The following is a 13,005-nucleotide window of genomic DNA, read 5'->3' as shown; positions in this document are numbered from 1 at the left end:
GGACTACACCAGCGCGGCTCCCCATTGGGCCAAGGGAAGCAAAAGCCCTTTGGCGATTGGGTCGCTCTTTGGAATACCCTCGACGGGCGCAGCCGCGGCTTCCCATTGGGCGGCGGTCCGAAAAGCGCCCTCTCTATTGGAGGAAGCAGGAAGCGTGGGAGGGACCGTTTAAGATTGGCCGAGTGGAGTTGCCGTGGCAATGGCTTCTGGCCTTCGCTGATTGGCGGGGCTGTGTCTCTGAGGTGAAGGGAAGATTAGAGGGGGAAGGTTGGCTGCTGAAAGGGCCTCCGGCGGGGAGCGGGGCGTCGGAGGGGCATGTGGAGCCGCGCGGCTGCTCGTCCTGACAGCCGCGAGAGAGGCCTGTGCGCGAGCCCCTGTGCCCCCCTCGTCGCGGAAGGGGCTTCATGTAAGAGTTGGAACGAGAAGTGCCGCTGGGCGCCGGAAGTAATGTGGTTGCTCTTTCAGCCTCCGCTTCTATTCCGATCCGTTCTCTTTCCTTAATATGGAGACAGGGTTCAGGGTGGAAGAAGTAGTGCGTGATCACATCCACCTTCTACATTTAAAGCACACGACTCCCTCCCCAAAGATTCCTGGAAACTCTAGTTCGTTAAGGGTGCTGGGAATGGTAGCTCTGCAATTCTGTAAATAACAGTTCCCAAAATTCTTTGGGGAGAAGCCATGCGCTTAAGATGTGCTTTAATTGTATGGTGTGGATTAGAATAGAGCACACTGCACAGCCTGAGATACTTAACGAATCATTAGTAGGATGGCAGCCACAGCCTCCACTGTTCAGAACATAAAAGGCTTCACTTTATTACAGTATTTTAAGACCAAAGGTCCCTCTGGCTCAGGTCTTTTCCTCCCAAATGAAGCAGCTCTTTGAAATCCAAGAGCAACCTAGTGTATTCTGCAACACTGCAAGGCATTATGCTTTGAAGCAGCTCAGAATGACAAAATGGACTGGGCTGGCCCTAAATCAAATTTGCCATAGGGACAGCTTTCTAAAATGGAGGGCTGGACCACAAGCTTTATCTTGCATCCTGTACAAAAAGGCAGGAAGGAATTATGGCCAAGTCAGTGCAATCATTTCAGAAAGCAGTGTGAGTTTTGAGCTCAGGAGTGGCTGTGTGACAGAGTACTAACAAGTTCCAAATTTGCAGTCCTGCAAGCATGTAAACAAATGCTTAAGAGTTGAATAATCCAGTGACAGGAGGACTGAAGTGTAAAATGCACACCGTTTTTATAGTTGTATGCTTAGGTTCACTTTGAGGGAGATGAAACTGGATCATGGTGGGTTATACAAAGGCAGCCACTTAATCCACTTCAGCTCTTCACCCACCCAATTTGTCATCTGGTATATTATTGGACCGCTGCCATGGAGACACCAGCAACCCTCAAAGGCCTCTTCCAAAATAGCTAATAAGACTGAACTGGGGAGGGGGAGTGAACATGACGAACGTCATTAGATTTGAGAGAGGGAGTGAAAAGGAGGCAGAGCCCTGGAAGTCAGCAGAGGAAAAGCTGAGCAACAAAGCCAAAGGGGAGAGAGTCTGTGCTTTACTCAGGAATATCCCATATATCAAAGCTTGGTCTGTGCAAGTACAAACATGCACCCACAGCTCCACAATACCCTTGATTTTTTTAAAATGTTGGATGTAGTAACCCAGTATGAACAACTAGTACCAGGCAGCAAACAGGCTGATACTGTAATTCATAGGAAGTAGCAAATGTGGCTAGATTTGGGTAACCATGAAATAATCTAGTAGCACAATTCAGATCCTTTAAAATTTAAAAACCTAAATACTGTTACTAAACATAGGTTAATGTTAGTCAGGAAATACTGGAAACACTGGTTCAGAGCCAGAAACCTTTGTGGCTTACCCAAAGGCATAAGGTGGAGTAAGCAACAAGCATTGCACATTTTAAATGAATGGACCAGAGTGTTCAGTTTAAGGAAGCAATGCTGTGCAGACTTGTTTGGGAGCCAGAGCTTTTTGTTCTCCAGACTTTTAAAGTTTTGAGCCCTAGGCTGCAATTCTATACCTGAAAGGCCCATTGAACTCAGCAAGGCGTCTGAGTTTACATGCACATGATCACACTGTTAAGCAATTTAACCTGCTGCTTTTAATTGTTGGTTCCCTCCTTTTTGACTGGAAATATTCTGAGTTTCGTGTTGATTTTAATGTTATGTATGCCGGAACAACTCTGAAGAACCAACTGACTAAATGCAGAATATAAATAAGTTATGTTGGGCTTAGTGTAATTTATTTGTAAGTGTGCCATGCATAGGATCCAGCTGGATTACATACAGCTCTATTAATTTTAGGCAACTTGTTATGGGGGGGGGGCGCTGTGAGGACTGGATATGTGAAATCAGCATATCAATTGTCCTGTGTAGTGATGCCTTTAGGTATTGCTGATTCTCTGTTTTCATGCAAGATTATTTTAGCAAATGGAGGAACATCTGGAGTACCAACAGGATTTTCTGAACCCAGAACTGTATCTTGATTGGGCCCTCCACACAACCAGCATAGGGGAATAATAATACTGGCCTACCTTGCAGGGCTCTTGGGATTACAAAAATACTACGCATGAAACAATCTGAACATTTGAGATGTGCTATATAGATTATTCAAATATTTCACCAGTAACTGTTCAAACTAGATTCTGAATTGCTTTGTGACATAATTATCTGTCCCTGGTGCTGGTAGTCATGGCATTGGACCTAAATCCCCAAACAATCCAATATATAAATACCTCATGCTGGGAGCATTAGTCACCAAACTGGTTATCCTTTCAATAAAACCGATAATTAATGCAATCCCTTTTATTTAATGGAGAGACCCTTTATCACCACACATTTGCTCCTGTGTTGATTGCTGTTGAAATGTTCAGGATAATCAGACATGATAATAGAAGATGGATTGATTGTTTGCGATTCAGCAAAAATTTAGGTTTGGGCAGTTCAGCAAAAATCTGACGAAGAACTGGTTTTTAAAGTCTTGTGCTCAACCTATTATTTATCTGTATTAATAGCTTTTTCTGACTTGTAGTTTTGTGGTTCTATTGGAACATGCTGCTTTGAGTTCAATGCTTTGACTCCATTTCCCACACACTTACTTTAAAGATTCATTATTCACCATGGAAATACATGGTATGTGCAAGCACATGCACGCACACACAAAAATTCAGAATCCTGTTACACTATAAGCATTCTCTTTCCCACCCCACCCCCTCTGCAAAACATGCTTTCAATTAAAAAATATCATTAGGGGCCTGTGAATTGGAAGTAGGGAAGGTCACAAAGGCAGAGTGCTACAAACAGCAATTTTCACTTATGCCAGTTAAGGGTTGCTAAAACTCCCTGTGAAATTGAAGGTGCAAGCAGTTGTTATGAGAATCACATTCTTTGTCACTGGAATTGCTTGGCCAATTTTTCGATGGGATTCGATTGGGGTTGCCTGCAGAATGTCCCTGTTTTGCAAGAGGGATTTAATTGTGCACTGGAAATTTAGGTTTGTGCAACTAAATCCCTCTGGATTAAAGCACTCTGTACAACAAATCCACTTTTAAAAAGGAGAGTTATTGGGAAATGCACTGAAAATAATGACAGATTGACAGGTAGACCTATAACCTCTGTGAAAACTCATCAGGATGACATTAGGGTGAATGCACATTGTTGCACTCTCCCCAGAAACAGATTAGAATGAAGATAAAGAGCAGGCAAAATATAACATCTGTGTCAACTTTATGCAAGCAAATCAGGATAAGTGGTTGATAAACAAGTTATCCTCCAAACTAAATAGTGTATTAAGTATCACCATTGCTATATAAGTGAGGAACATGAAAATTCCAGTACTGTACCATATTCGACCACTTGTTTTCCCCTATGCCAGGCCTGCTACCTCTGGAACAACATAAAATAGCTTGTTTTGAACATGCTTTTATCTCCATCTTCATTTGGCCTGCGAAAGCTCAGCCTTAGCATGCCAAAAGATGTTTCATATTACTATGAGAGTTACTAAAAATGATTTTAGGCTTCATATCAAGTGTAAGAATTAGTTATATCAGACTGCTGATATTTTGCTTTGCTGCAACCTACTATTTCTTTCTCACTTTGACTCCATAATAAATACTAAGTGCTTTGCAGACTTAGGATCATCTCACCAGAGTGTTTTAACTAGCTTGGGTCCAGACCAGAGATTTGTGAAAAGGTATGGGTGGCGCTGTGGGTAAAACCTCAGCGCCTAGGACTTGCCGATCGCATGGTCGGCGGTTCAAATCCCCGCGGCGGGGTGCGCTCCCGTCCTTCGGTCCCAGCGCCTGCCAACCTAGCAGTTCGAAAGCACCTCCGGGTGCAAGTAGATAAATAGGGACCGCTTACCAGCAGGAAGGTAAACGGCGTTCCGTGTGCTGCGCTGGCTCGCCAGGTGCAGCTTGTCACGCTGGCCACGTGACCCGGAAGTGTCTGCAGACAGCGCTGGCTCCCGGCCTATAGAGTGAGATGAGCGCACAACCCTAGAGTCTGGCAAGACTGGCCCGAACGGGCAGGAGTATCTTTACCTTTTTACTGGGAATTACTTGATTGATTCTGGCTCCAGAGGACAGGCAGATTTGAAGGATGTTCCTTCCCTGCTCTCAAGAAACCCCATAGCTCTGAAGTGCCTTCTGCTTCAGAGCTAGAGAGATAATGCAGGTGGTTGTGATTATTAAACGGTCACTCTTTTCTTGGTGGCATTTCCCTTTTTGTTACACATCACAAATCTCCAGAGTTCTCATCTATAGAAAACTACAGCTGGTAGTGCTGTCCTGCTAGGGCCCTTGGCTGGTTCTGCTATGTAGCAGGCTGAATTGACTTGTTCTGGTGGCATGGGCAGGAGGAGGATAGGGGACAGCAGGAATCAGTGCCTGAATTATGCAGGAAGATTTTGTCAAGCATTAGCCCTAGTGAGGTTGGGGTGCCATTAGGCTTTGCTTCAGGTAGCTCAGCATCTTGGATCAGCACTGCTGGGCTTAGAGGATTTGCTGCATTTTCAAAAATGCAAAACAGATTGCACTATGCCTTGAAGACTTGAGACATCAGAGTGAAAGCTGGCAGGCCTACTGAGGACAAAATGCAAAGGATGGTTCCCCAGCACATGCACACGCACCCATTTTCAAGGACCAGGAACAAACTAGGGTCCTCAACACTCTGCTTTATTGGTTCTATCAGGTGTTGCAAGAATTTTATTGTACATCCTAGCATTGTTAACCACAGCAGAGACAGAGCTGTGCTTTGTTGTGTTAGAAAAGCAAACCCCTTTCAGAGTCGCTCAAATTTCTTGTTTCCATGACAGTCAGAAATGTAGTTTCTTTTACGGCTTCATGTTTCCTGCAGAAGACTTACCTAACAAGCCCTTTTGCAATGTACAACTTTGATTTATGTTTTCTTCCATCTGTCCTTCCTGGATAACAGGTGACACATCATATACTAAGATACGTTGACATGAATGACAGCTGAATGATTGGAATGCTGATGGTGCCTGGCAGCTGAACTAAAGATTGGCAGGGATGTTAAGAAGATTGGTCTTTGAAATACCAGTTTGATCTCAAAAGCGCATGGCCTCTGAATTGTTTGGAAACTTCTCTGCAGAGTGCTTTTCAGGTCGAATTCAACAATTTATTCAGGTGCCACAGATGATGTACCACCATCTAGTCTTAGTGTTTCATGAGATCAGAGGTGCCACCTTCACCAAAGGGTTGAGGGGGCCTGTGCGCAATGTCCTGATGCACTGATGTCGTGGGGGGTGCCTCTGAACATTGAGGGGGCCTGGCTCCTTTAAAAAAAAAAAATATCAGGGGATCCCACAGTGCTTCAGCCCCTAGGAGCCGGCGCCACTGCATGGAATACAATGGTAAATTCCAGAGCTAAAGAAAGATGGAAGCCATTTCATTGTACTACTTGCTTCATTTATGGAAAAAGAAATGTTATTACTCAAGTTAGTCTATATTTACACTACTTGGAAATCCTTCCTTCTGAGATTAGAGTTTCTGTATTTAAACCGGAGAGAGAGAAAAATGAACTACGCACTTGGCCAGGATACTTCCATGTATTCTTGCTTCAAAGCTTCCTCTACCTAAACTGAAGTACGGTACACAGAGGTGAAGTACCTGGATTGCTCAGTTGGTTAGAGTGTGGTGCTGATAACACCACGGTGGCAGGTTTGATCCCTGTATGGGGCAGCTGCATATCCCTGCATTGCAGAGGGTTGGACTAGATTATCCTCAGGGTCCCTTCCAACTCTGTGACCCTAAAATCTAAGTAATCTCTGAAGGCTCAACTCTGCCACCATCTTCCTCCCTTTCTGCTGATTCTTGTGTCTATTTTTAGATGATGCCCCCTTGAGGTAGGAAACTGGGGGGGGGGGGATTCTTTGACTATATGGTGCTATGTTAAACCTATGCAGGTTGTATCCAATGATGGCTTTGCCTGGAAAGTGCTTCTGCTCATCTAAGTTGCCTGTAAAAGACATCTGACACTGAAAGCAGATTTCTTGGCTGTAGACCCAACCTGCCCCTTAGTCACAGATCCTTACAAACCGGTTCAGATGACAGAGTGATAAGAGGAAAGCACTCAGTGAAAAGGTACAGAGTAATGCGGCCAGGTAAAAGAGAGGATAGGGCTCCTGCACTTTTAATAGTTGTTCAGAAGACCGGATTTCAGCAGGTGTGGCTTGCAGGACAAGACGGATCTGTTGCGATTCTTCTACACCACCATTCATGCTTCAGGTCCCCCCATTTCCTTCTCTTTTGAAACACCCCAAATCAGCTGATCCATAACGTACAGTGTTAGGTGTTGCTGCTTTTAACCCTGTAAGCTGCTTCATTTTGCATTAAAAGTGGTATATCTGTGTACTGTTTGGTGATTTTTGAAATATTAAGTAATATATCTGAGTATGTATGTATGAACTTTTAAATAAAATAAAGAGCATGGCACAACAGTGAGGCTTTTAAATATATATATATGGGTTTTACAGATTGGACAGAAATAAACACCAGTAATCTTTCAACCCTAGTTCAGCGTCATTTGTGTAAAATGGCCTTAATCTTTTTCTCAAGGGGTCCCTCTCCTGGCTGCTGCTTTGCCTGCAGTACCCAGTAACTTAACTAGAAACAAGGGCTGAACATACTGAAGCATAAAAATAAATATCTGTATTAGAAAACAGTTTAGCTGCTGGAGAAACATGAGAAAGGAACAAGCAGAGTTTTACAGTAAAATGATAACAGATGCTAGAAAAGTTCAGCATATGGGAGGCTACATAATACTGAAAAGTATGAAACGTTATGGCTAAAATAATCAAATATTTGCAGAGAACATGGGTAACACTATTCTTCAAAAGGCTGTGTTATCTTTCAGGGGTACAAGCTTATCAACTAATAGTTTATTTATCAGTGGAGTTTAAAGATAAGAGTACTGAGGCTATTTTGACTACAGTGTTATTGTTATAATTTTTTTTTAATTAAAAAATGCCCTTTAAAAATGAACAGAGGTTTTTTTTTAATGAGAGTTCTCTGGCATCTCCTCCAGTATCACCAAAGGGGACATATAACAATCAGATTTATTTAAATATAATAAACTGAGTTTTTTTAATTCATCAGACAAAAAAAAAATCCAAAAGTTTATATTTAGCAATACTTTTACTTAATTATATCATAAGTTAGATCAGCATAGTCAAATACATCTTACTGAGCAGTGCTGGTCTCCTGATTATGGAACTTCCTCCCTAAACGGGTGCATTTATTCCCTATGTCAATGATTTTTAAGCAGGCTTTGAAAACGCTTTCCTCAAAACTGACATTTTAACACTGCATTTAACTGCTTTTAATGATTTATTCTTTGCTGCTTGGTTTTTGTTTTTACACTAATGTTGTATTTTTACTGTCAACGATCATGTTTTAACTGCAGCTGTCACTATAACATTTTAATATTTTGGTTGTGATTTTGTGATTTGTTATAATGAGCTTTTATCTCATGACCCACCCCGGTTAACCCTGGGAGGTGGCCTATGAATACCCAAGTAAATGAATATGGCTTGTGTCCACTGCCATCTAGGCAATGAAGCCTGCACTCTCTTTTAATATGTAGTTATTACTATATTTGTTTTTGTGCTGCAATCTTTACTCTTCAGCTTGAAATCATTACTGTTCCCATTTAAGTTAGGCCTGCTAGATCCATCCACCAGACAATTGTTCTTTGGACCTGGTAACTGATGCACTGGTTTGTTTGTTTTAATAAAAAACTATTTAATGGGCTGTACACCACTAGTGTGGTTTGAGAACAAGGTAAACCATAAAAATCTGATGCCAACTCCGCCTTAGGTCCTTTATAACAATAGCTTTGTCATTTGCCATGTTGTATCTTCATTTCTAGGTTTCCCTTTCCTCTACACTGGTATAGTCTAGCTTAGGACTCGGGGAAATATTAGGGAGCTTGATGGGCTATGAGACAGTCGACCCTCTGCTCATTCTTTGGACTGTGAAGGGGAGGCCTCTCAGACTGCACAAGTCAGAAGGTTCTGCTGATGACAATCAGTTGGTTGCAGGGGGTGGGAAGGAAGGAATGAGAAAGGAAGCAATGAGAGCTAGTGTGGTGTAGTGGTTAAGAGTGGTGGACTCCTAATCTGGTGAACCGAGTATGGCTCTCTGTTTTGTCTCTGATGTGACTGCATAACAAAAGCTGTCTGGCTCCTGCTTCCAACCTCAAGCCGCCCAAGGCTGCTGTCATCAGCTTGTGTCTGCCCTTGTTGTACCTCCTGGCCCCTCCCACTGGCAAAAAACTTTTTATTTTCGCTGTGTGGTATACTTTCCCCTTTCTTCTAAGGCTGTGCATGTATAGGCTACAGTGTCGATTTTGCTGACACAGCAGTGGTGTTAGCTCCCCATGCCGCTGACATAACTCAAGAAAAGGCTAAAGAAATTGAGCAAAAGTGATATTTTTGTTGTAGGATTTATACATCAGACAGTGATTCATGGTTATTTAGCATATATACTGATCAGTCAAATGGTCCTCTGAAGATGAAATTAATTTCGGTCCTCAAACTGTGCCTTATTTTTTAACAGGTATGCTGCAAGGAATTCAATGGGATTTGGTGGTCTGAAAATAAAAAGAGAATAGTGGTTTTGTACATACCTACCAATTCAAGAATTCTTTTAACCTCAATTAAATTATCAAAATTACCCCCATAAAAGTAGTTTCAGGAATGGAATCCACAGTATGTAGTAGATTTAAAAAGACTAAAAGTACTTGAGTATTGTTTGGGATCACAAAACATTTTACTTTAATACATTACGGCGGCAGTCCTAACCCTACTTATCTGGGAGTAAGCCCCATTGAATTAAACAGAACTTAACTGAGTAGACATGGGTTAGAATTCTGCCATAAGTAGCAGGCACTTGGTAAATGTAGAGTTGCAAGTGAAAACATTTTAATTTCTTATATCATTAGCATTTTTCTCTTAATTTCATCTGTGGTAGGCTAAATTCCAAAGTTTCAAAGAATGTCAGATTTTTACAGCTGTTCATTTGATCTGCTTTTTTATTTTAACTTGGGGCAAGTGTTAAATTCCTTAAAATGGAAATGAATTCCTTAACTCCTATACTGGACTGGCATGGCTTAAAGCTGTTGAACTATAATATTACATGGTTGTTATTGGGCCTGAAAAATCAGGGGGAAATGCTTAGATTTATTTACTTTAGCCTTACTATCTATCCTAATCCCCTTCTGCTTGGGAAGGGAAATGAGAGGAAACTACTCTGTACCCCTCTAGATATATGGAAACAGGGATTAAAAATATGTAGATTTAGGAATGCTTGGCTCTAGGAGCTCCCACCATCTCATCCTACAGAAATAACAGGAGAGAAGTAGTGATCCAGTAGCAGTTCATCCCCTCCTCCCCCCCCAAAAAACACAACAACAACAGGATAATGAATGCTGTGGTCTCTCATCATAGCCATGTCAAGTCAGGTTGTATTCTATTTACTACAGGCCAGTCTTGATCTCCACCATCGTTCTTTTTAGACCTCTTCCAATCCTAGCTTTGCTAACTCTAAAATGAAACTGAATACTGTACTCATCTGCATCATGCTGTTCATAGTGCTTATCAAATTAAGGCTGATGACCAGAGCCAGCATAACTTTTTCCAGTTTGTGTAGAAATTTTCACACTTCACACAAATGCATTAAAGTCTCATTCCCAAACACAGCAAATGTGGTGGCAATAAGTGTCAGGACTATATCAGTTCAAAATACAAGTGTGGGCTCACATGAATGAATTATTCTTCATACAAAAATGCTTGAAAAACAAGGGGTAAGGTTTAAGGATGCAAAATGCTAAATTTATTATGTGCAAATGATTATTTAGCATGCAAAATTCATTCACCTGAGCTCCTATCCACTGTTGTAAAGCCCAGCCATATATTTCCCACCTCACTTGCTGTTTGTAAGAACTAGACCTATATAATGACTGCAAGCAGAAGTTTGTGAACGTTGTTAAGAATGAAATCATGAAAGATAAATATGTTACCTTTCTTTTGCAAGTACTGCAAGACCTTGTAGTAAGATAGGCACAACTGTCTGGTCCAGATAGGCACGTGTAGGTAGTGACTGAAGATCTACTTTCTGCTTTGATGTTTTCTCTGCACTTGCTTTCTCATTTTCCACTATTCGCTTAAAATGTAAACAAACACTAGATGAAGACAGCAATCCAGTGTTTAAGTTGAAAATATAAAGTCATGCATTTTGGGACTATCTAAAAATTGACCAAAAATCCATATGTTTTACTTATTCAGTGAAATAAGTATGTTTTCCCCAAAAAAGCAAACAAAACAAAACAAAACAAAACAAAACAAAAACCATGCAGAACCCCCATTAAAAATGTTTGTTTCCTTGAAAATTCTGTTTGCTTACTGTGGCTCCATGAGACAGCCATTGCTGTTTCATTGCCTGATTTTTACAGATTTACAGCAAAAATGTCTAGATGAGGTGAATGGTGGTGAAATCACCTGGATGGTGAAATAAAAATTGTTTTGCACAAAAAATGCACACAAATATGCAAATACATTCAATAGGTTAGCATCAATCTGAGGATCTTCATATATGCAACAGTCTTTGTAATACTAATGTCAGGATGAAAGCTTTTAAAAACAGCAAAATAAATCTCTCTCATTCTTAGCTGCACAAGCTCAGGCACTTCTATAATAAATACCTGAGATTGTAAAGTTGTATTAGACAAGCTATTCTAACACACAAGCTATTCTAATTGAGTGAAGCCCCTATCCCTAGCTTCACTCAATTCTATGAATAAACAACTTTAGCAAATTGTACTCTTTAAGTGTGTCAAGATGAGACTATTATTAATTTATTACCCACGTTCCCAGGATGGGCAACAACCATTTACAATACTGTTTAAAATCTTACAATTAAGAAATACAATCACAAAAAATGGAGCAGATCCCAATTTCAACAGGGAATAGTTAACTCTAATGATAAACTTAGTTACCTCTACGTTCTCTGTAAGACCATATTCCGCATGAGGATTTTCTGGAACCTGCAAAGCATCACACAATTATAAAATATCTCTTACACACACAATCTCACTAAAGCAGGTATTGTTGGGGGTTCTGGCATTACCTGTGGCTGGCTCTCCATAATCTGTTCTGTCTCCATGATGTGTGGAAGTTAGCAAATACGAAGTAGTCTTGGGGAGGAAACAGAAGTTTATCGATTACACTGTGACCAGTTTTAGAAACTTCTCTCTTAAGTACAGCTGATAGTTCATATGTTACCAACAACTTCCAAGTGTCTTTTGGTATGACACATTTCATATCTTCCTGTTAAGGGATTTTTTAAAATTAAAAATAAAATATCTCTTAACAGGAAGATCAAGGGGTTTGATGTCAGTTGTTTTAAGCAGAAAGGTTAATTTCTATCCAAATGTTCTGGGCGGGGAGGAGGGGAGGAAGAGCCAGAAAAATGGGAGTGGGGTGGGGGAAACAGGATCAACTACATGCACTGCTGTAAAAAGCAATGATACGGGGGGGACGGACGACCTTTGGTCCTCCAGATGCTGCTGACCTCAACCTCCACAACAAGCACAGAAAACAGGTAGGGATGGCAGACCAACAGCATTTGGAGGGCCACAGATTCCCCATCCCTGTTGTAATGGCTGCGTCTTGAACTTGCGCACGTTTACTCAGCAGTAAGTCCCCGTTATTCTAATGGGTCTTGCATTACTCCAGAGTAAGCGTGCCTGCAGTTGCAGCCTATGCGTCCGTAAGGAAAAGCTTCATCCGATCGAGGAGCAGCCCGAACGTGACTATCAACAGCCGGCCTGCCTGCCTGCTTTTCCTTTCTTAAAGGAAACCGACCCTCGTGGCTCCCAAGGACCCCCGGAGCCCGAGCGGTAGAAGCGCCAAGAGGGCAGCAGCAGGCGGCCCGGGACCTCCATTTCCCCGCTCCCGCTCCCCGGCCCCAAGGCTGCCTCAGCGGAGGATGGGCGCCGCACCTCGGTCCGCGGCTCGGCAGCCCGCGCTCACCTGCGCTTAGCCGAGCGGCTCTTGGGTTCGAGGATGCAAAGCCAGCAAGAAAAAAAACCACCCGTCGCGGAGCAACGAGCGAAACAATCCGCGAGACGAGTCGTAAACAAGGAACTTCGGCTGTCGTATAGCGGTGCGCCGTAAAGGAGGGAGCCGGGAAATGTCGCGCTTCACAGGCGGTAAGCGATTCGGGTCTCTAGCGCGCCTGCGCAATGGAGAGCGCGCTCCAAGGCAGAAGCTGTGCGGTGGGGATTCGCTTGTTTGAGAAGAGAAGGAATCTCGGTCGCGGTCGCCACTCCTTCTGTTCAGGATGGCCTTTAGCGTGGAGGTTGGCTCATCGCACAAACTCTGTTCTCAGTTTCCGGCATGTGAAAATCAGAATAAAAAAAGAAGACGAGTGGCCTTGTTCGCTTCTCTTCACCCCGATCAAATG

The 13,005-nt window shown here is 42.3% G+C and overlaps 1 protein-coding gene and 1 long non-coding RNA gene across 3 annotated transcripts; one reads left to right on the top strand and one right to left on the bottom strand.

Annotated features, from left to right (window-relative positions):
- The first annotated feature begins 166 nt into the window (after window positions 1-166).
- LOC307212376 lies at window positions 167-6,397 on the top strand. The gene is made up of 2 exons (XR_013836982.1): window positions 167-242; window positions 5,456-6,397. It is a non-coding gene; the product is annotated as an uncharacterized lncRNA (long non-coding RNA).
- Window positions 6,398-8,972: 2,575 nt separating this feature from the next.
- Window positions 8,973-12,733, bottom strand: DPY30 (dpy-30 histone methyltransferase complex regulatory subunit). Of its 2 annotated transcripts, none has more exons than XM_079969589.1 (5): window positions 12,542-12,733; window positions 11,668-11,734; window positions 11,537-11,584; window positions 10,562-10,704; window positions 8,973-9,133 (listed from the first exon to the last, which is right to left on the bottom strand). In XM_079969589.1, exons 2-5 carry the CDS (start codon window positions 11,701-11,703, stop codon window positions 9,061-9,063), a joined length of 300 nt encoding a protein of 99 aa, XP_079825715.1. In that variant the 5' UTR covers window positions 11,704-11,734; window positions 12,542-12,733; the 3' UTR covers window positions 8,973-9,060. The 2 variants fall into 2 exon arrangements, with proteins under 2 accessions (XP_079825715.1, XP_079825714.1); XM_079969588.1 differs by having other exon boundaries at window positions 12,573-12,732.
- Between the last annotated feature and the right edge of the window lie 272 nt (window positions 12,734-13,005).

This window comes from Podarcis cretensis, assembly GCF_951804945.1.
Source record: "Podarcis cretensis genome assembly, chromosome: 3".
Taxonomy (NCBI): Eukaryota; Metazoa; Chordata; class Lepidosauria; order Squamata; family Lacertidae; genus Podarcis; species Podarcis cretensis.
This window is presented reverse-complemented; position numbering and strand designations above follow the sequence as displayed.

What these genes read in the sequence shown, in the direction of transcription:
- DPY30 (XM_079969589.1), bottom strand. Translation starts at nt 11,703, where the DNA reads ATGGAGACAGAACAGATTATGGAGAGCCAGCCACAG. An exon ending in TTATGGAGAGCCAGCCACAG is followed by an intron (nt 11,585 to 11,667) that starts GTAATGCCAGAA and finishes GATGCTTTGCAG; the next exon opens with GTTCCAGAAAATCCTCATGC. An exon ending in GTCTTACAGAGAACGTAGAG is followed by an intron (nt 10,705 to 11,536) that starts GTAACTAAGTTT and finishes TTACATTTTAAG; the next exon opens with CGAATAGTGGAAAATGAGAA.